Source organism: Schistocerca cancellata, chromosome 1 (assembly GCF_023864275.1).
Source record: "Schistocerca cancellata isolate TAMUIC-IGC-003103 chromosome 1, iqSchCanc2.1, whole genome shotgun sequence".
NCBI classification, from domain to species: Eukaryota; Metazoa; Arthropoda; class Insecta; order Orthoptera; family Acrididae; genus Schistocerca; species Schistocerca cancellata.
In genome coordinates this window covers 446,950,916-446,971,233 of record NC_064626.1, presented here as the reverse complement: position 1 = coordinate 446,971,233, position 20,318 = coordinate 446,950,916, and the positions used below count along the sequence as shown (strand labels likewise).

Genomic DNA, 20,318 nt, shown 5'->3' with positions numbered 1-20,318 from the left:
TCAGAGAGATTGCTGATGATTTGGCATACCCTTTGGCTCATGCCAAGCAATGTTTTGGACATTTAATGTCTAGCAGCAAAGTTTAGTCCGAAATTGACTTTTTATGGAAAACATATCGCATGCACATCGCTCAGGAATTGCTGAATTAAGTCAACAATGACCCAGAACTTCTAAAGAAGGTTACGGTATATCATATGATGAAAGATGGGTAAAAAGAGCATGACGTCAAAACCAAGGCCCACTTGTCCCAATGGTAACTGCTTCCCACTTGTCCCAATGGTAACTGCTTGAAGAACCAAGACGAAAAAAATTCGGTAAGTGCGATCACACATGAAGGTTCTCACTGTTTGCTTCGATTACAATGGCATAATGTACGAGTTCCTGCCTAATGATTATATGGTCAATAAGGAATACTATCTGGGAGTTTTGTGCTTTTTGCATGAAGCAATCCGAAGAAAAGACCAGAATTGTGCAAAACCACTTAAAGATTCTTTAAGTAAAACAAAAATTGCGATTACTTGATCAGATCTTGCATGTGTCACATGCTCCTACAAACTTTGAGAATGTTCATAAATTTTTAAGTCCAAATAATTTTCTTCAAAATTTCTTGTAACTTTTTTTTTTAGCTGCTGGCAAGGGTTTTGTTGTGGAAAGTACTAGACTAAATTCAGAATTTGTACTAAGATTTGAAAGCTCACTAATTGTCAATACTGTAATGACCTTGAGATGCATACTTTCATGACGACGGCCACTGTAGTTAGCTGTGCAATAAGACAGTTTTTGCAACAGTAGCATTTCTTATGTACCACTTGATAATATGGAGAGTTATTACTTTCACTCCTTCCATTACTTATCTTCTACTATCACATTTACTTTAAATCTTGTAGCGTCAAAGGGATATAAATTAATCTCAGAAAATGAGTTACACTTCGTTTTACGTCCTTGTTGCAATTGTTAAGGTATTAGTTTGGCAAAGATCACCTGCTTCTTCATCTGAAAAGATTATGATTATTAATTCTTGAAAACTTGTGTTACATGGAGATTTTCTGTTATAAGGCAAAGTCAAGTCAGAGGAAAGAAGAGTACTGCATCAATTATAGCCTGCACTCTGTTGTGGAATAGAAGTGTTAACAGTGGTGTAAGATGGTTGGTTGGTTCGTGGGATTAAAGAGACCAGACTGAGTGGTGTAAGAGATCTTAAACCATCATGATATCACAGTACTTACTTAAGCTCAGTCTCTACAACTTGGTTATGGACCTCAAGTCAATGCATAAAAGGTAGACAGGAAACCATGTGTCATTTTGCTCCATACCAGTTTCTTGAATTAGTCAATGATACAAAAAAATAGACTTTATTTAGACATAAAAACTGTATATACAAATCATACTTATTACCTAGCAGTGAAGTTCAAACATTTTTTGCAATATCAAAATAATTATTTTAAGTAAATCTGTATGACAGATGGTATCAAAGTGTTAAATACATTGTATATTTGTTCTATTTCACAATTTAACGTGAGAAACACGCATTGGATACACACAGCCTGCTTTTATTTTTCATTTTTAAAAGCTGCTCCATTTCTTTGATTTTAATTTAGTAAAAAAGTTGCTTTAGATGCAGGATGCAAGCTTAAGGGAAAAAATGTATTTGTCATGGACTTGCTATTGTCCAGTACTGATTGGCACCAGCTTATAGAGTGGTGAGTTTTTTTTTTTTTAGGGAGAATTGTCAGTTTTGCAGCAAAGGTTTTAGAGTACAGAGAGCTTAATTTGTAAGGCAATGGTATGCATCCTTATGATGAATACTGACATCCAGCTTAACCACAAGTTTCAGTCGAGTTCCAAACACATATTTTATGCGAGAAAAAAAAATCATCCTTCAGTGTGGTACAGATAACAAAAATCAGAACCATAATGTAATAAAATTAAAGAAATCAGATCTTCATACAGAAATAAAATATGTAAAAGTGCAATACTGTTGAAACATTTTCTGAAAAGTTTCCATTAGGAGTTCCACGGAGAACTAGTGCTTCGAAACATATATCTCATAGCAATCTTCAGTAACTCATGTTACAAGTTTAGAGGGTTTAGTTGAACCAGGCCACCATTTGTACATATATTTTTGGAAAGTTCACTCATCTTTTTAAATGTGTCAAGAACATCTTCACTTGCAGTTGCCTGAAGGTTCTGCTCGACACGTTTTGAGGCCTGTAGAGAAGAAAGACAAAAGCAGCAATTATTTTCCAGAACATGTAAATAACATGGAATTAATATTTCAAGATGATCTTAAATTACACACTGGTATACATTTCTCCTTCTTACACAAAGTACAACAAGATTGCCTCCACTAACAAATCTGATTTCTGAATAAGAAACCTGTTATATAATCTTTCCTTATAGATGGCGTTACCGTTGCCAACTTTGGGTGGTTAAACTGAAATGTTTATAATTTACTTATCAAAACACGTAGTACACTTTATGCAAATTTGATGTTTTTTGCATGCCTCTTCATGGTGTTGCAGTGTAATTAAGTGCTTCTGCACACTTTCCAAACAACAGTGATGAATTCACTGCACTTCCAGGTTTACCATTTTGTGAGTATTTTGGAATACACTTCTACATATATAAAACTAACTTTTTCTAAAATGTTTAGGTTAGCTTACAGCCGAATATAAGTCCGTCCTATTATGATTATTAAACTTTAGAAACCATATAGGCACTCTGCTAAAGAAAAAAATATCAAGCCACTTTGTTTTGCACTGTCCTTACAAATAATTTTCCAAATCACTTTGAATATTGTCAAGGTATCTTATACATGGTTGTGCAAGAGATCTTTTCCCATGGGAAGCTCTTCTGTCACACTCTTAATGATCCACTTCAGTGGTGAAACTATCACATGTTGGTGGCCACTAGATCACAGCAGAATATCATACATAAGTTATGTGCTTGCTGCGCTGGCAGTGTAACAGCAACCACTATGCATAGGGCAGTCAATGTGTTAATTTTATTATGATCAGTAGTAGTGCAAGATGACTTATGTGTGATGATGCACAAAAAGCACTTTGAGATGAATCTATAGGATCCAAAACTTAATAATGCACTGTGAAAAGTGAAGTTACTTGTTGCGGCAGGCAGCACTAGCTTATGTATGGAGTTGCTCCAATCTCAGTTGCTTCAGAAACAAAAAGCTCATTCTACAGGAAGAGTGTCAGTGAGGTTCTGGAAGGTATCGACAGGGATGTGGAGCCTTACTGACTCAAATGCCATGGCCAGCTGCACTAGGTTTCTCGGTTGAGGCTCGATGGTGCAAACAGCCCTATTGAAATAGTCCTGCAGATTCTCGAGTGGGTTTAAATCTGGGGAGTTCGGTGGCCAGAAGAGTACAGTAAATTCATCCCGGTCCTTTTCAAACCACACATGTACACTGCGAGCTGTACAACATGTAGCATTGTCCTGCTGACAGATGCCATTCGGGGCAAACAAAAAAAACTGCACATTGGGATGGACATGGTTGCCAAGTATAATGTATACATTATGTTGATCCATTGTGCCTTCCAGAATGATGAGATCACCTAGGGAATTCTACAAAAACATTACCCAGAGCATATTATGAAAAGGAGTCGCATATAGGTGGAATTAAAAGACGGTCACCCCTGACTTTCATGGCCCATAGTGCGCGCGCGCGCGCACACACACACACACACACACACACACACACACACACACACACACACACACACACCTGACCATAGTCTCTGACAGCTGAAGACAGGTATTGTTGTTGTGCCTATCTGTGACTCAGCATCTTCGCGAGTAGCAACTATCCTATTCATAAAGTTGTTACATTTCATCCTAGATTTTCCATTGTTTGATTTTACCCAGCTCTTAAAATCTTCTTCCTCTGGCCTGAAATGTTTCAAAAATTGTTGCATGGCTGTATATTCCAACAACCATCTGTCTGATGGAGCATAAAACCTGATTAATCTAAAAAAGCCACCTCTCACCACTCAGTGGACGTCCAGTTGTGGTGGTGACATGAAAATTCCAGCTTTCATTACTGATGAATAGCAGACAGCATGGGTGCATCAACCAGACAGCTGCTGCGGAGCTCCACACGCAGCATCATTCACTGAGGAGATGCTGTTGGTAGCCCCTTCGTTCACTTGGGCATCAGTTGCTCATCTATTCACTTTGCACATCACCCCTGTCTTTCATGGCCCATAGTGCACCACAGATGATTCAGTGTCAGTTTTGGATAACACCATTTTGCCATGCACAGTATAATTTAGCCATGGTAGCACGTGTATAGTTTACAAACTTAGCTGTTTCGAAAATCCTTCCATCCTTGGCCCAAAAGCCAGTGATCATGTCCTTTTAGATGTCCGCATTACAAAAATGTCTGCACTGTTTTCCTTATCTTCCTGACACTTTATATACCTTCCACTGATGGTGCTGCCATCTGTGAGTTGTGAGTGGTTATTGCACATTGACATCAAACACAGGTGGTGATCACTAAATGTGACTGGACCGTGTAGTTTCACATTTCACTGAAAGGATAGACGCACCCACTATGTAGTGTGGAAAAGACCTCTAGATGTCGGAGAGCCATACCTGCCAGTATAAAAGGAGTAAGGAGCTTTTTGTTGTAAGTAGAGAAGCAGTAACAAATACGTCATGGACATTTCACCCCTTACAGAGCTCGGTGGCTCATTGGTAAAATGCCAGAATGCATATCCAAAGATCTTGGGCTCGATACCCGGTCAATCCCCAATTTTTATCTGTCACTTATCACTTCTTCCACATATGACAATGTCTGTTGATGTGAAAAATTCTGAACTGCATGACGGTTTGGATTCCATGTTAAACTGTAGTTCCCCCTTTAAATGGCTGGATAATTCAGTTCAAATGTTGGAAGAAGGCAACTGTGTACCACCTCCAACAGGACCAAGCCTAATACAGTACTGTGGTGTTCAAAACAATCTTCGGATAGGTGACTGCTTTGCTTTTAAGGCTGTCCAAGTCGACTGTTGATGAAAGTTAAGACATGGAGGAACAACCACAGCTAAACCCAGATCAGGCAAACCTCATGTACAGGGGCCACCGAGCATTTCAAAGGGTGGTTGTAAAAAATTGCATGAAATCATCACACGAAGTCAGTCTTGAGTTTCAAAGTGCTACCAGCAGTCCAGCTAGAACAGTGAATGTGCATAGGGATTTACAGGGGTGCAATGTTGTGCAGCTCCTTGTGTGCCAAACATTTCTGTAGTCAATGCTAAGTGATGCTTGAAGTGGTGTAAAGTGCAATGCCACTGGAAAACTTTGGGCTCGGCCTATGGCTAAATAACATTACCTGCCATTATGTGTAGTGTCAACAGTGAAGCATGGAGGAGCTGGTGGTATGATATGGTGTGTTTCTCCTTACTGTACTTAAGGAAACGCTAAATGTAGAAGGATATGACCAGATTTTACAGCATTGTATACACTACTTAACAGTATACGAACAGTTCGGAGACAATGACTGACTGTATGAACATAACAGTGCACCCTTTTATAAAGCAGCATCTCTGAGGCAATGGTATGTGGACAATAACATTTCTGAAATGGACTAGGCTGGTCAAAGTCCTGACCTAAACCTAGTGGAACAACTTTGGGATGAGTCAGAACATAAGACTTTGCTCCACACCCGAATGTCCAACTACCTACCCTGGTTTCAGCTCTTGCCATTTCTCCACAGACATTCAGACACATCATAAAAAGTGCCCCCAGCAGAGCAAATTAATGTCCACTAATAGGTGTCGTATGAATATAAAATCACACTATTGCAGTACAGACGGTCCAGTTCAGAGAGAAGTGTTCGTCAGTCATCACCACTTTGAGCACTTTTTTTCCATGTAAACATAATACGAAATATTCTCCTATTATGATTCAACCTCCTTTATTATGTGATCTAAGTCAACAGTCTGCGTATGCTTCCCTTGCAACATGAAATTATAATTACTTGAATAAAACTTCACACTGCAGCCTCCCCTTCCCATTATTTGTTGACATAGGACTTCTTTAAGAAAATCAAATAATATTACAAAGTTCAGACCTCCATCTAGTCATTCAATTTTTATTTTATTGTATTATGCTTTTCCTAAGTTGCTTCAGATAATTCCTACATTTTCCAAAATCATTCCTTGAACATAGCTGCCAATTACATCCCTCATCCTCCTGCAAATCACCTTGTCATTCACAACAGAGATGTTGGCATCAAATAAAACTATAATCTTGTAAGCTGTCCTCCCATTATTTTAAGCTTTCTGGCCACGGTTTTTAATGGTTGGCAATTGGACTATGGTGGGAGAGATCTACTGCAGCCTGACTACTTGACGTTAACTGTACTTTATCACAAAACTCTACGATAAAATGTGTTGAGGCTCCTCTGGGATAAAAGATGACATACTTTCAAACAATGGAAAAGTGTACACACTCATTCACCTTGTTAATATGGACTAATTTTAAAATTCAAGCCCTCCAAAAAACCCACAGGTACTTCAACATTCCTATTCCAATGGAATATTTCCTTCAGTGCACTATTAAACACTTTTTAATCCAGCTTCGTATATTTGTGATTCACAGCTTTCACTACATGCTCATTTGAGGCCCAACTACAGTTATCATGTGCTTGCTACTAACTTGTATGGTCATCATGACACTGCATTGTCTGCCGGAGAAATGGTGAGAAACTGCAGGAAATTATAGAAGCCAAGGTTTGCCAGTTAGTGCCTTCTACTCAGTAGTTCACTGGCAAGGATATCACTCACAGTATCCCTATAATCTACATACTTCTTCCTGTTAAACCTGAAATTGGAATATGTGTATCTTCATTTAAACACCTTATTAAATAACTATTCAACATACCTCTCGACACCAAATTTCAACAATCATTTGTTCATATGCTGCAGATTTCAGGTTACTATTCAAAGACTTTGTTGCTCTGGACAGAACTACCACCATCGTGTAAATATCAATTGCAGCATTTGCCAGTCTATTCAAAATAAATTGTTCTTCAACAATTCCTCGTCCATATTTGATTAGTGCAGATTCCACAGAACTCCCGTATGCAGCAATGGCCTGAAAATATAATTAAATGAGCCCTGTCTTCTACTGTCAATTAAAAAGCAAAAGTCATTGCATTACATAAACTGATAAAATATAGTCTTGAAGAAGTGACTCCTCATGCGTGATGTAATGCACATTTGTAGAACAGCAAAACTTGTTAAATGTAGAATTAATGTTGACATTGTATAGTTTGGGTGTGTGTTGCTATACTGATAGAAGACCTTTTAATTCAAGTGCACCAACAGTTTGTTTTATAATAGTATACATATGTTTAAAACATGTCTTCTACATATAACATTAACACTAACATACTCCAAAATATGCTTATAGCAGCAGCTATTCCAAAATTTGAATATCTTGAGAAAAGTGGGGAAAATGTATTAGACAGCTATGGCATAATTTAACATGCATCTGTATCTTAAATGACTGCAGAAAACCTTACAACTTTTTACCCTGCGATTTGCAACTGAATATGAAGCGTAAATAAGCAACAGTAAAGTTTCTGCATCTTGTAATCGCATTTCTGTAAGGCTTGGTCAAGATGTTGGAGCAGTGGCATTCATTAACCACAGACAACTTCTGAAATCTTGCTAAGGCAACCGGGGCTGTATGTCACTTTTGGTTTATCAGGCCTTAAATGGTTGCCATCTATTATGGTGTTTTATTTTCATGAGTCAGCTAAATCTTGTGTGTATAACACATAAGGAAGAACAGTCATCAGGCCACATTATCTGCATCTTTAAGTATCTGTACAAATACAGGTTATGGTCCACTTTTTAAGCTCCTGTAACCATCCTAGGTACTTATAGTGGTTAGCTAGAATGTGATCAGTCTATGTTGGACCAAGCAAAGGCATTACTGTCAGTAGTTCTGTTTGTGCTATTGAGGTACTCTACAGCATGGGAGGTTCTGAACAATCTTGTTTTCTATTAGGTCTTTTTTAATTATTAATATGGATCAACAGGTGAGTTTTTCGTGATATATGAGATGCTAGACACTTGGCAGCACTCGCTGGATTTTACTGAGATGAGCTATGACAATTTTCTTTAAGCAGAGATAAAAATTTTTAGTGTTCCTTCCCATTTAGTTTGCTTCTGGAAATTGGCCACCTGTCAGACAATAAATTATCCAAGGTTGCCAATGGGGAAAGAAAAAAGTACTCATCACTGTTCTTGGTGACACCAACCACAGTTCCAAAAATCATTTTGCTTGCAGCCCATTGTATATTTTCAAATGCTCCCACTCATCTTTAACATAGAGAACTCTTTCAAGTCAACAAGACTAAATAAAGACTGAAGCTGTTCTAGCCAGAGTGATTATCTCAGTGCTGTTTTTACAGTTAAAGTAATTATTCTGAAGCATCTGTTCTCTCTCTAGTAATTGGCCTCTGTCTTTTCAGCACAATACTATGGCTGCAAGTATGAAAATGGAGGCAACTGGAAATGAGGAATTTGGTACAACATGATAGTTTCCATAGTGACAGGTAACACAGTAGCCAAACTTCTTGGGTAAAAGCAGCTTTGTAACAATGCAAGCCCCTTTTCTAGTCTTCACTTTTGTAAAGATGGTCTGTGATGCACAATTTAGAATATGCCCAATACTGTGGCAGTACATTTTTGCTGCGGCACACACAAGAAAAATGTCCACACTCTTAGCTCATTCTCTTGACTGTGTTGAGAAATACGAACATATTGCTGTTATGAAATGGTTGTTTCATACCTTAGAGGCGAGTGTGGCAGAAGATGAAAGATTGGGATGCACAACATGAGACAATGATGGAGGGCTGGCCAAGCCAACAGATCGAATAGCTCGTTTGGTTGCCTCACCAAATATAAGTCCAAGGTTTGCTGCAGGGTTCTTAAAAGCCTTCTGCAATTCTCGCAGATGAGCTCCAGCATACTGAATACCTGTAAAACAAAATGGTTATATCGATGTGGCTTCTGCATTAACCATAAAAATCTTATTTGCAAGTAATTACTTCAGACTAATATACTACAAGGGCCACATACACTGGCAAATGAGTGACAGGTATCTCCAAAGACAATTCCCAGAAACTGGAACTTTATGAACTTAATATTCACATTTACCAATCAAAATTATTCACAAAGTGTCATTTAGCCTGTAAAACAACACAAATGTTATTGATTGACATTGATATTGAGGAACTCACCATTTCAATGGCTCAAACTTTTGATCAGAATGAAAGAAAGCCATTTGATAGCAAGCTTTTGAAATAATTATTTCTTGAATGCATGGTTTTGCTAAAATATGTACTGATAAAATTCTCTCGAGCTACCAGCTGGTTGCTGCTGCATTCTGTGACGTCACTGGTGCACCCTCCATTACCATATAAGGTAATGTTTTTGTTGTGTGCCTGCTGCAACCTTCCAATGACCAAGACCCAAGTTGCAGGCTGCCATCTTTATTGGCATGTTGTCACAAACTTTTATTCTATCACTTGTTTTATTACAATGTCTCTTCTGATGCAATACGATGTCTGTTTTCTAGAGCATGCTTTGCTACTACTGATTTCTCATGGTACTGAAGGCAAAAGCACCTTTTGTTCTGCACAGCACTGTTCGATAGTATGCAGTCTGAGTGACTGCAAACTGTTCGTACCCGCTTGTTATTTTATATACTCCTGGTGTTCTGAAACCATTTTTTAGTCTGGCGGTGGTTGTAGCTGTTTTCCTTGAAAATCACCAATTGAGACAGCTACCATTTGATCCACCAAGGGCCTCAGAAAAGAACATTTCTGGAGTGGATGATGATAGATTTTAGTGTGCAGGTATCAGTCTGTGTGGGTGAGTTTCTGGTAAACATCGTGACTGAAACACCCGTCTGCTTCATGGCAGACGAGGAAGTCAAGGAATGGCAAGGCACCATCTGCATCTACCTCATGAACTTGTTATCACAGATATTGTTGTGTGTGGCAAGAATACTCCCATCTTTTCACATCCATGAGACCACACGTAACGATAAAAGCAACTAGGCTGTACAGGAACTGTGTCCAGGTTCTTGTCCTCAAAAGTACTCCATAAATGTGTTGTCTATAGTTGGAGCTAATGGGCTCCCCATCATGACACAGTCTGTCTGATTAAAATATTCTCCACCATACAAAAAAAAAAGGGACGTCACAGTGTGCTTAAATAAATCCACAATAGCACCAAGAAGAGATGATGATTCCATGTTTTGCCTTTGTGAGCCACCATATCAATACTGCTGCAGCCAAGAGAATATTTTGTCACGCTAGCTTCATCTAGAGAGGGTGCGTCACACCAGAAAGCAGTTGAATACAAATGCCTACGAGCTAATAGCCGTCCATCTGCAGCTGACAGAGTTACTCTCAGTTTTGTATTGGGAATGGATTGATGCAGTCACAGTAGCACAATAAATGTCATCACAGGGAACAGCCAAGGAGAGGTAGAATGGGAAATTCAACTGGCTTTCACAGCAACAGTATGGGGCAGAGTAGAAAACAACAGAACACGCTGTTATCAACATGACTATGAGAAACATCGATGCACGTGCGATTTCGGCTCTTACGAAGGGTCTTAATTTTGCACCATCATCACGTAGTATCCCTTTCATTGACGTAATAAGTGGTGTGGCACAAGCAGTTCACAAGAAGCCCAATGAATCTGCTAAAGAAATTCATTGATAAACAAGCTACATTCTCTTAAAATCCAAGCTGCCAACCTCCAACATGAAAAGAGCTGAATGTAATGATCTTAAAGAAGTCTGAAATGATCTTCTCTTCATACTCCTGCCAGCTGACAAAGGCAGTGCAGTGGTCCTTATGGAATGAGCTGACTGAGGCAGAGGTTTAGTTGATGCTGGAGGAGGACACATCAAAAAATTATCAAAGGAACAAATACCCAGAATAATGAGGAAGACATCAGAGCTTCTCAAGAGAATGTCATAAAATCTCCTTCCTATGGCACCTCTACCACCTACATTGAGTGGCCTTCTAACAGTTTACAAGAAGGACACAACTCTATTCCCTTCATGATCACCATTGGATTGCCACTTTATAGACTCGTGAAACAACTGGCCAGCCTCTTTACTCTGCATGTTGGTCACTGTGTGCGCCACATCAACAATGTGATCAACTTCCTCAGTCAAATTAAATGCCTGTGTCTTGGAGAAGGAGATATTATGGTCAGCTTTGATGTTGTGTCATTCATGTGTGTTCCCATCAATTATTATTTAGATCTGCTCTCCCAGTTGTTTGATGACCTCGTTGTGAATTTATTTAAGCACACACTGATATAATTATTTTTGTACGATGTAGAATATTTTTATCAGATGGACGGCATTATGATGGGGGGTCCATTAGCTCCTTTTGTAGTCAACTTGTTTATGAAGTTCTTTGAAGATATTGCCCTGGACATGGCTTCTGCAAAGTGTAGCTGCTTTTATCATTACACCGACATCACGTTTGTTGTCTGGTCTTATGGATGTGAAAAACTGAGAGAATTCTTGGACTGCATCAACAATATCCATGACAACATAAAATTCACAATGGAGGTAGAGACAGATGGTACCTTGCCATTACATGACATCCTTGTCTGCCATAAAGCAAATGTATGCCTCAGCCACAGCATTTACTGGAAACCCACACACACAGACCGATCTGCACACTAACAGCCATCATCTTCTGTTGCAGAAACATTCTGTTCAGAGGACCTTGGTAAAATGAGTGAAAGATGAAAACCAAGGAACTGAGCCATTAGGGAAAGTTTTCAAGGAAAACAGCTACAGCAACTATCAGATTTCTTTCCAAAAATCTGAAGCAGAAGGACCCTGAGGAGGATTCTAAAAAGCATATGTCTTTGCCATTCTGTGGCTCAGTAACAGGAAAGATTAACTGACTCCTATAGGGGCATCAAATCAATTTCTTCTTCAGGCTGCAACTGAAATTTGACAGGTCATTAGGCCTGTGAAAGACGATGCAGGCCTCAGAATGCCAGGAATATATAAAATACAGTGTGGGTGTGGACAGTTTTATGTCGGTCAGACTGTGCATACTATTGGACAGTGCTGTGTAGAACACAAGGGATGCTTTTGTTTTCGGTACCATTAGAAATCAGCAGTAGCAGAATATGCTCTAGGAAATGGAAATCATACTGCAGTTGAAGAGACATCAGTTATTACACAGACTAATAGTTTCTAAGACAGTGTAATAAAAGAAGCAATTGAGATACAATGTTTGACAACACCCTCAATAAAGACAGCAACCTGCAACTAAGTACAGCTTGGGACGTGGCCATTGGAAGGTTGAAGCAAGTGTGGCAGGCGAGCACTCAAAACATTACCTTATATGGTGCTGGAGTAAGCACAAGTGATGTAGCAGCAACCAAAAGAGTCACCACATGACAATGGCAGAAGATTTTAAACCACCTGACATGACTGGAAGCTCAAAAGAATTTTAACACAATTATCTCTCATTTTGTACCAGAAGATGAGGAGATGTATGTGTGTGTGTGTGTGTGTGTGTGTGTGTGTGTGTGTGTGTCAAATAGCTCGGTGGACCACTCACAACATAGCTCAAGAGAGAGAGTTATTAAAAGGACGGAAAGAAATTATGAAGGTCACTGTGACAGAGTGAAGGAAACAAGGAGAAATTTGGAAAGAAAATTAAAGTTCTGGGAGAAGACATAAAAATTCTGAGGTTTGTTGATTGCTATGTAATTCTGTCAGAGACAGCAAATGACTTGGAAGAACAGCTGAAAGGAATGGATAGTGTTTTGCAAAAGAGATTGTAAGATGAACAACAACTAAAGTAAAAGAAGTGTTATGGAATGTTGAATTAAATCTGGTGACGTGAGAGAATCAGATTAGGACAGAACGAAGATTAGAGATGGAGGGCTAGTTCCGATTAGTGAAGGATGGGTTTAAATAATTTAGGGACATAATGGAAAACCTAAATCAGGTTGCAAATTGGAACTGTCGTCATCCTGAATGAGTCAAGTATGCTCCCTGTTGTGCTACCACCTTGATAGATTAGGTTGGGGACACTAAACGTAGTAGAAAAGTTTTGCTATTTGGTCATTGAAATACAATGGCCAATGTAAAGAGAATATAAAACACTGACTGGCAACAGCAAGAAGAGGATATTAATTTAAATATTAGGAATATTTTTTTTCAGTAGGTATTTGTCAAGAATGTAGTGTTACACAACAGTGAAATGTGGATGAGGAACAGTTCAGACTAGAACAGAATAGGTTTTGAAATGTAGTTCTACAGTGGAAGATTAGCAGAGTTTTCGGACAACTAATGAGAAGGTTCTGAATTTTACTGGGAAAGAAGAGATACATCTTTTTCCTGCCATACCATAAGTCTGATAATTTGCTTGTAGTAGAAGTTCATTCCAGAAGACATTAACAAACCATTATGGTCTGCAGCAGTCAGAAATGGAAAGATGGTAGTCTGAGGGCACAAAAAGTACGGACTGTAGGAAGGATGCAGAAGACATTCGCACCCTACTGACTCAATTTCAATTCAAAATGAGGCTGTGTGTTATTGTGCTTCAGAAGTGTCTAAATGTAGCAGACAGCATTTATGGCCTGTCCAGGTTCAAGAAAAATCAACCAGTATATAACTCTCTGCATCCTGCAAGACTCTGCCTGTAACTTTCCAAGCAGGCCACATTGTTCTTGTTTTCTTTTTCAATGGTAAATACAAATGTTGCCATTCCATACTCTGGTGTTTCATTTCAACCTCATAATGATAGATCCAGCTTACATCACCTGTCACAATATTCACCAATTGCCCTCATTTTGAAATCTCTGTAGAATTCTTTGAGCCATAATTTTCAAGCCAGTTTTAAAAGTAAGAGAGAATGAAGGGCTGTAAGAAAGATTGTTTCATAATATGTTGTTGAATTATAATTTTACTTACCAGTCAATGCCACAAACAACCTTAATATGTCATTTGTGCCCTCAAAAATGCGAAATATCCTGAGATCTCTCAAAACCCTTTCCAGTCCACAGTCCTTCATAAAACCCATACCACCAAGTATTTGGATTGATTCATCTGTCACGGTCCATGCAGCCTCAGAAGCAAATACCTGCAAAAGCAACAAGACAAAACTCAGCAACATTACATGTAAGAAACTGGAAACTGTTGAAATTAAGCTATGGAAAATCCAGGATGGAATAATGACTGTATTAAGAAAAGGATAACACACACACACACACACACACACACACACACACGGGGGCCAGAGACGGTGGTCACGCACCTGTGCGTGCGTGTGTTTCTATGCCCTAATAAGGCAAAAGATCACATTTAATAGGAGTCTTTGTTGTGTCTGTCTGACTTATCTCCTCTATATGGTGAACAGCAATCTATCCTTTTCGTAAAACTTTTCAAACATTTATTTCTAGTATCATACAAATGTAAGGTTGCCTTAGTTTCAGTTATGTGTTGAGTCTTCTCAAGTTTCAGTTCATGATTTATAAAACTGGCCTTTTCCCAAAATCCATTAAGGCAACTAAGTGAGAAATAAACATATCAAATCCCCTCATACATCTTTATATACATAACCTGCACCAAAGGAACTGGTAATTAAATTACGAGGTCAAGTGAACGCTGTTAAGAAATTTTACATCCATATCGCTGAAATTTTGTGCAGTACTGGATGAGTGCACTCAAGTGAAAACCAAAATTCTTAATTAGATTTCTCTGCATTGTTTCCAGTTTTCTTTTGCATCTCTTGGGACACCAATGAACTTTACATTTGGGTGTTTCATTAAATGCGATTACTGATCTTCTTTTTTGCACTTGAAAACTAATTTTTACATTTTGAAACCTATAATTTAACTGTGTGCAGTGAACCAAACTGCTCTGCTACTTGACCCTTACTGGAATATTTAACTTGTGTTCCAGATGGAGTGAAACCTTTGCCTTTTGCAGGAAAATGCTCCACTTACTAAGTTATCCTGGCACAACTCATGACTCACGAACTGCCCACCAGTTTTGCTTCTGCAAGTACCTCTTCAACCTTCCAAAGGAAATATCAAATCAACACCCTTTCCTCTGCCGAGTGAAAATTCATTTTGCTTAGCCACTTGTTTGCTTGGGGCTGGTATGGAAAAGCAGGCCTATGCATCCTTGCTCATCACCACCAAAATAATGGTGTGTGTGTGTGTGTGTGTGTGTGTGTGTGTGTGTGTGTGTGTGTGGGCGCGCGCGCGGTCACAGGGGGGACACAAACAAATACCTCCTCCACCATGCACTGCTATTTTAGCATGAATCTTTGAAAACTGAGGCATCACTAGTATTCAGCATCTGTGAAAAAATATGAAAGAACAATGTACATACATGGTACATAGTTCAATATATATTTTCAAATCAGTAGAAGTGGTATGTTGATATCTAATATTAAAGAGTACAGCGAAATTTTTATTTTTGGGTTTCCACACATGAACTGGTACAAAAGGAACTCTTATTTTTTTTTCATCTGTCTGTCCATCTGTTAAGACCCCCTTTTCTCAGGAATGGGTAGAGATATCAAGTTGAAATTTATTTCAAATACTAAGGTCAGTAGTATGTTGGTGGTGTAAACAAGTTAATCATCTAAGTCAGTGCAATCAAAAGATACGGTCATTTATGTCACATATTTTGATACTCACTCATCGAAACCTATGCATGAACTATCCATATACTCAATTACATACTTAAGTTTGTACAGAATCCTCCAAGAGGAAGCCTAACTCGCCCTTGTTGGGAATTTTTTTTTCCAAATTCAAATGAATGGCATTTGGTTCAACCCATCACATGTTAAAATACAGTGACCTGATATGTCTTATTCCTAAACCACTATGTGCTGTTGGTATGAAGTCTAAATAACATGGTGACAGATCCAGTAAGTATAGTGTCTACTCAAATCTCCAAGGATGAGATATGCAATATTTTCCCTCATATACTAACCCACAACCACACTATCTTTTACCAACTTTACAGAATTGCACTCTTTCTAATCAATGACTCCAATATTATTTTCTGACAAAATGAAATGTGCTGTTGGCACACCCATCCATATTATCTGTGCCAGCATGCGTAGGGTTCAGAGTAGGGTTATGTATTCTGGAATGAAGACAAAGCAAAAGCTTTGGATACCTAACAAATTAAAAAATCTCTTTACTTTCTTGATTAAAGTAGCTGCCTGATATTTAGCAATGCACACAGCAAAAAGTGAGGACACTAAAATTACTAGGAGACAGACAGTACGCATGGGCAGTACCTCCAGGAGGTGAAATTTTAGTAATGCCAATAGACCCAAACATGTATTCTTACTTTTTGCAACTGACAGATTTTGTCTGTTTTTATTGTGTCTATTGGGAATACTGAGATTTCATCTCCTAGAGGTAAGTACTGGTCACACAATGTATCATTGTAATTTTACAGACTTCAACTGAAAACTGATGACAACAAAACAAGCAACAGTACCTCCATTATGACAGCTGCCACCCATTCCACATCAAACGGTCCCTTCCCTACAGCCTAGGTCTTCGTGGCAAACGAATCTGCTCCAGTCTGGAATCCCTGAACCATTACACCAACAACCTGAAAACAGCTTTCGCATCCCGCAACTACCCTCCCGACCTGGTACAGAAGCAAATAGCCAGAGTCACTTCCTCATCTCCTCAAACCCGGAACCTTCCACAGAAGAACCCCAAAAGTGCCCCACTTGTGACAGGATACTTTCCGGGACTGGATCAGATTCTGAATGTGGCTCTCCAGCAGGGATACGACTTCCTCAAATCCTGCCCTGAAATGAGATCCATCCTTCATGAAATCCTCCCCACTCCACCAAGAGTGTCTTTCCGCCGTCCACCTAACCTTCGTAACCTCTTAGTTCATCCCTATGAAATCCCCAAACCACCTCCCTACCCTCTGGCTCCTACCCCTGTAACCGCCCCCGGTGTAAACCTTGTCCCATGCACCCTCCCACCACCACCTATTCCAGTACTGTAACCCAGAAGGTGTACACGATCAAAGACAGAGCCACGTGTGAAAGCACCCACGTGATTTACCAACTGACCTGCCTACACTGTGAAGCGTTCTATGTGGGAATGACCAGCAACAAACTGTCCATTCGCATGAATGGACACAGGCAGACAGTGTTTGTTGATAATGAGGATCACCCTGTGGCTAAACATGCCTTGGTGCACGGCCAGCACATCTTGGCACAGTGTTACACCGTCCGGGTTAATTGGATACTTCCCACTAACACCAACCTGTCAGAACTCCGGAGATGGGAACTTGCCCTTCAGCATATCCTCTCTTCTTGCTATCCGCCAGGCCTCAATCTCCGCTAATTTCTAATTTCAATCTGCCGCCGCTCATACCTCACCTGTCTTTCAACATCATCTTTGCCTCTGTACTTCCGTCCCGACTGACATCTCTGCCCAAACTCTTTGCCTTTACAAATGTCTGCTTGTGTCTGTGTATATGCGGATGGATATGTGTGTGTGTGCGCGCGAGTGTATACCTGTCCTTTTTTCCCCCTAAGGTAAGTCTTTCCGCTCCCGGGATTGGAATGACTCCTTACCCTCTCCCTTAAAACCCATATCCTTTTGTCTTTCCCTCTCCTTCCCTCTTTCCTGACGAGGCAACCGTTGGTTGCGAAAGCTAGAATTTTGTGTGTATGTTTGTGTTTGTTTGTGTGTCTATCGACCTGCCAGCGCTTCTGTTTGGTAAGTCTCATCATCTTTCTTTTTAAATATATATATATATATATGGATGTTACATAGACACTAATGTAGCAGTAGCACATAGCAGCTAGCAGCTGCTGAGTGAAAATTAGGAAGGAGGAACTTCTCACAGTAGAAGGTTTCCCATTAATTTTATAATATTAACTTACAGTATTAAATTTAGCCTTAATAAGCACAATTTATTTAGTGCATTTTAAAGATAGCTAATAATTATAGCTGTTTCACTTTGTTCACTTATATGTTGAGCCATTACACAGCCCTAATTCAAATCTTCTGTAAGATAGTTTCACTTTTGAAAGGATGGAATAAATCCTGGTGGGGAGACACATGAAATAAGCCTTTCCGTGAAGCAGTCAAAAGAATAACAACCTTAAAGTAAGGAAGCAATGTAATACGAGGTGCAGTTTGTAAATGAGATGGTGTACAAGTTGGGAGGAAAAGAATGTTTAGTTCTGAGTAGTGTGGCCTTCATTCCAGGGCATGGCTCCAAAAAATGGCAGTCCTTGTATATAGGTTAGTTCTACACAGGGAAAGTATTCCACATCTAATACAAAGTTCCAATAATGGCCAGTATGACAAAGGAGATCTATTTGTGAAGCAAATTTGTCAAGTAATGCTAGACATGATGGCAGTGATGAGATGGGTTGCACATTCGTGTAACGAATGAATGGCATTACAGATAATTTTACCTCAACTGAACTTGTGAAACTTCACTATCAGTGGGAAGCAATTACTGAGAATATGTTTGTAACATCCAACCACTACTACTCATTACATAATCACTATTCGCTTATATGAGATGTTAGCATTCAGCAGCAAAAACCATAAATTTGAGACTTTAAGCAACATTTTTGTGCAATATAATACTGGTATTTGAATGTCTCAGATCACCTAGTTCAGTAAGAAACTGAAGGCCCAAAAAATTCTAGATCCCAAACACTAGTTAAGTGTTATTTTCAACATATCATTTCTAAGCCACTCTCAGGCAATAACACATCTTACAAAAACAGCACTGTCATGTATGTTTACTTTTATTCATTTACCTTTGAAATGGCAGCTTCAAGTTGGAAATCAACAGATCCACGGTCCATGTTTCCACTAATCATATATGCTAGAGACTCTGTAACATACTGAAGCATTGCCATTCGAGCAATCTTTTCTTGAATACTTCCAAAAGTGTCAATTTTTCGACCAAATTGTACCCTTGTTGTGGCATGCTCTACTGCTTTCTTTGATACTGCTCGCATTGTGCCAGCAAGTGCTGCAGCCATCCCAAAGCGACCATTGTTTAAAATATTCATAGCAACCTGTGAATCACATAAAAAGTCTCGTGTAAGTACAGAACATTTTATTAATATCACTGTCTTCCTACCTAAGATTAGTAGAATCTAACTTGACAAATGCAACCCAGCATCTGCATCTATTAATTTAATTTTCATTATGTTAGGATTTCTGAAAGCCTCTTTCTACTTCAAATATAATGACAATTACCATTTCTTGGCCATGATGTGTACACGAACGACCATTTAAAAAATATATATATGTGCCACAATAAGCTGTTTTTATGGAAGTAGATACACCAAAAGACCCACAATGGTGAGTGAAGGAATTTCAGATGCTGCTTTTGCTGTGCTACAAGGAAATCATTACATTATACTGTCCTCAAATACTCACCGAGTTGTTACCTCTGTGTTAATAAACCCCAAATATTTAAAACTGCTGCTACCTAACTATAAACAACCCATGGAAGTAGATGGTGACTACTTAAAAACTAGAGAATTGCCTCAGTGGAGTAAGGGACATGTTAGGAACATTGAAGTTAGGAATACTGAACAACAGAATTCGAGGAAAATGTATTAACTATGAGAATGAAACAGTGAAACCCACATCCTTTTGTCTTTCCCTCCTTCCCTCTTTCCTGATGAAGCAACCGTGGGTTGTGAAAGCTTGAAGTGTGTGTGTGTGTGTGTGTGTGTGTGTGTGTTATATATAGTTATAATAGAAGGAAACATTCCACGTAGGAAAAATATACCTAAAAACAAAGATGATGTGACTTACCAAATGAAAGTACACACACACTATATATATATATATATATATATATATATATATATATATATATACCTGTCCTTTTTTCCCCCCTAAGGTAAGTCTTTCCGCTCCCGGGATTGGAATGACTCCTTACCATCTCCCTTAAAACCCAAATCCTTTCGTCTTTCCCTCTCCTTCCCTCTTTTCTGATGACGCAACCGTTGGTTGTGAAAGCTTGAATTTTATGTATGTTTGTGTTTGTTTGTGTGTCTATCGACCTGCCAGCGCTTTTGTTTGGTATGGAAACATAAACATTCCACGTGGGAAAAATATATCTAAAAACAAAGATTCTGTAACTTACCAAACGAAAGCGTTGGTACGTTGATAGAAACAAAAACAAACACACACACACACACACACACACACACAAAATTCAAGCTTTCACAACCCACTGTTGCT

The 20,318-nt window shown here is 39.0% G+C and overlaps 1 protein-coding gene across 1 annotated transcript in view; it reads right to left on the bottom strand.

Moving 5' to 3' along the window:
* Positions 1–1,336: 1,336 nt before the first annotated feature.
* LOC126176748 (very long-chain specific acyl-CoA dehydrogenase, mitochondrial) overlaps positions 1,337–20,318 on the bottom strand; it is a 56,160-nt gene continuing 37,178 nt past the window's right edge. Inside the window, exons 7-11 of the mRNA XM_049923920.1 lie at positions 18,872–19,135; positions 14,008–14,176; positions 8,824–9,011; positions 6,904–7,116; positions 1,337–2,208 (exon numbers count right to left, since the gene is read on the bottom strand). Of these exons, the coding sequence (XP_049779877.1) occupies positions 2,071–2,208; positions 6,904–7,116; positions 8,824–9,011; positions 14,008–14,176; positions 18,872–19,135 (972 nt within the window). The 3' untranslated portion in view covers positions 1,337–2,070. The remainder of the gene's footprint in view (positions 2,209–6,903; positions 7,117–8,823; positions 9,012–14,007; positions 14,177–18,871; positions 19,136–20,318) is intronic.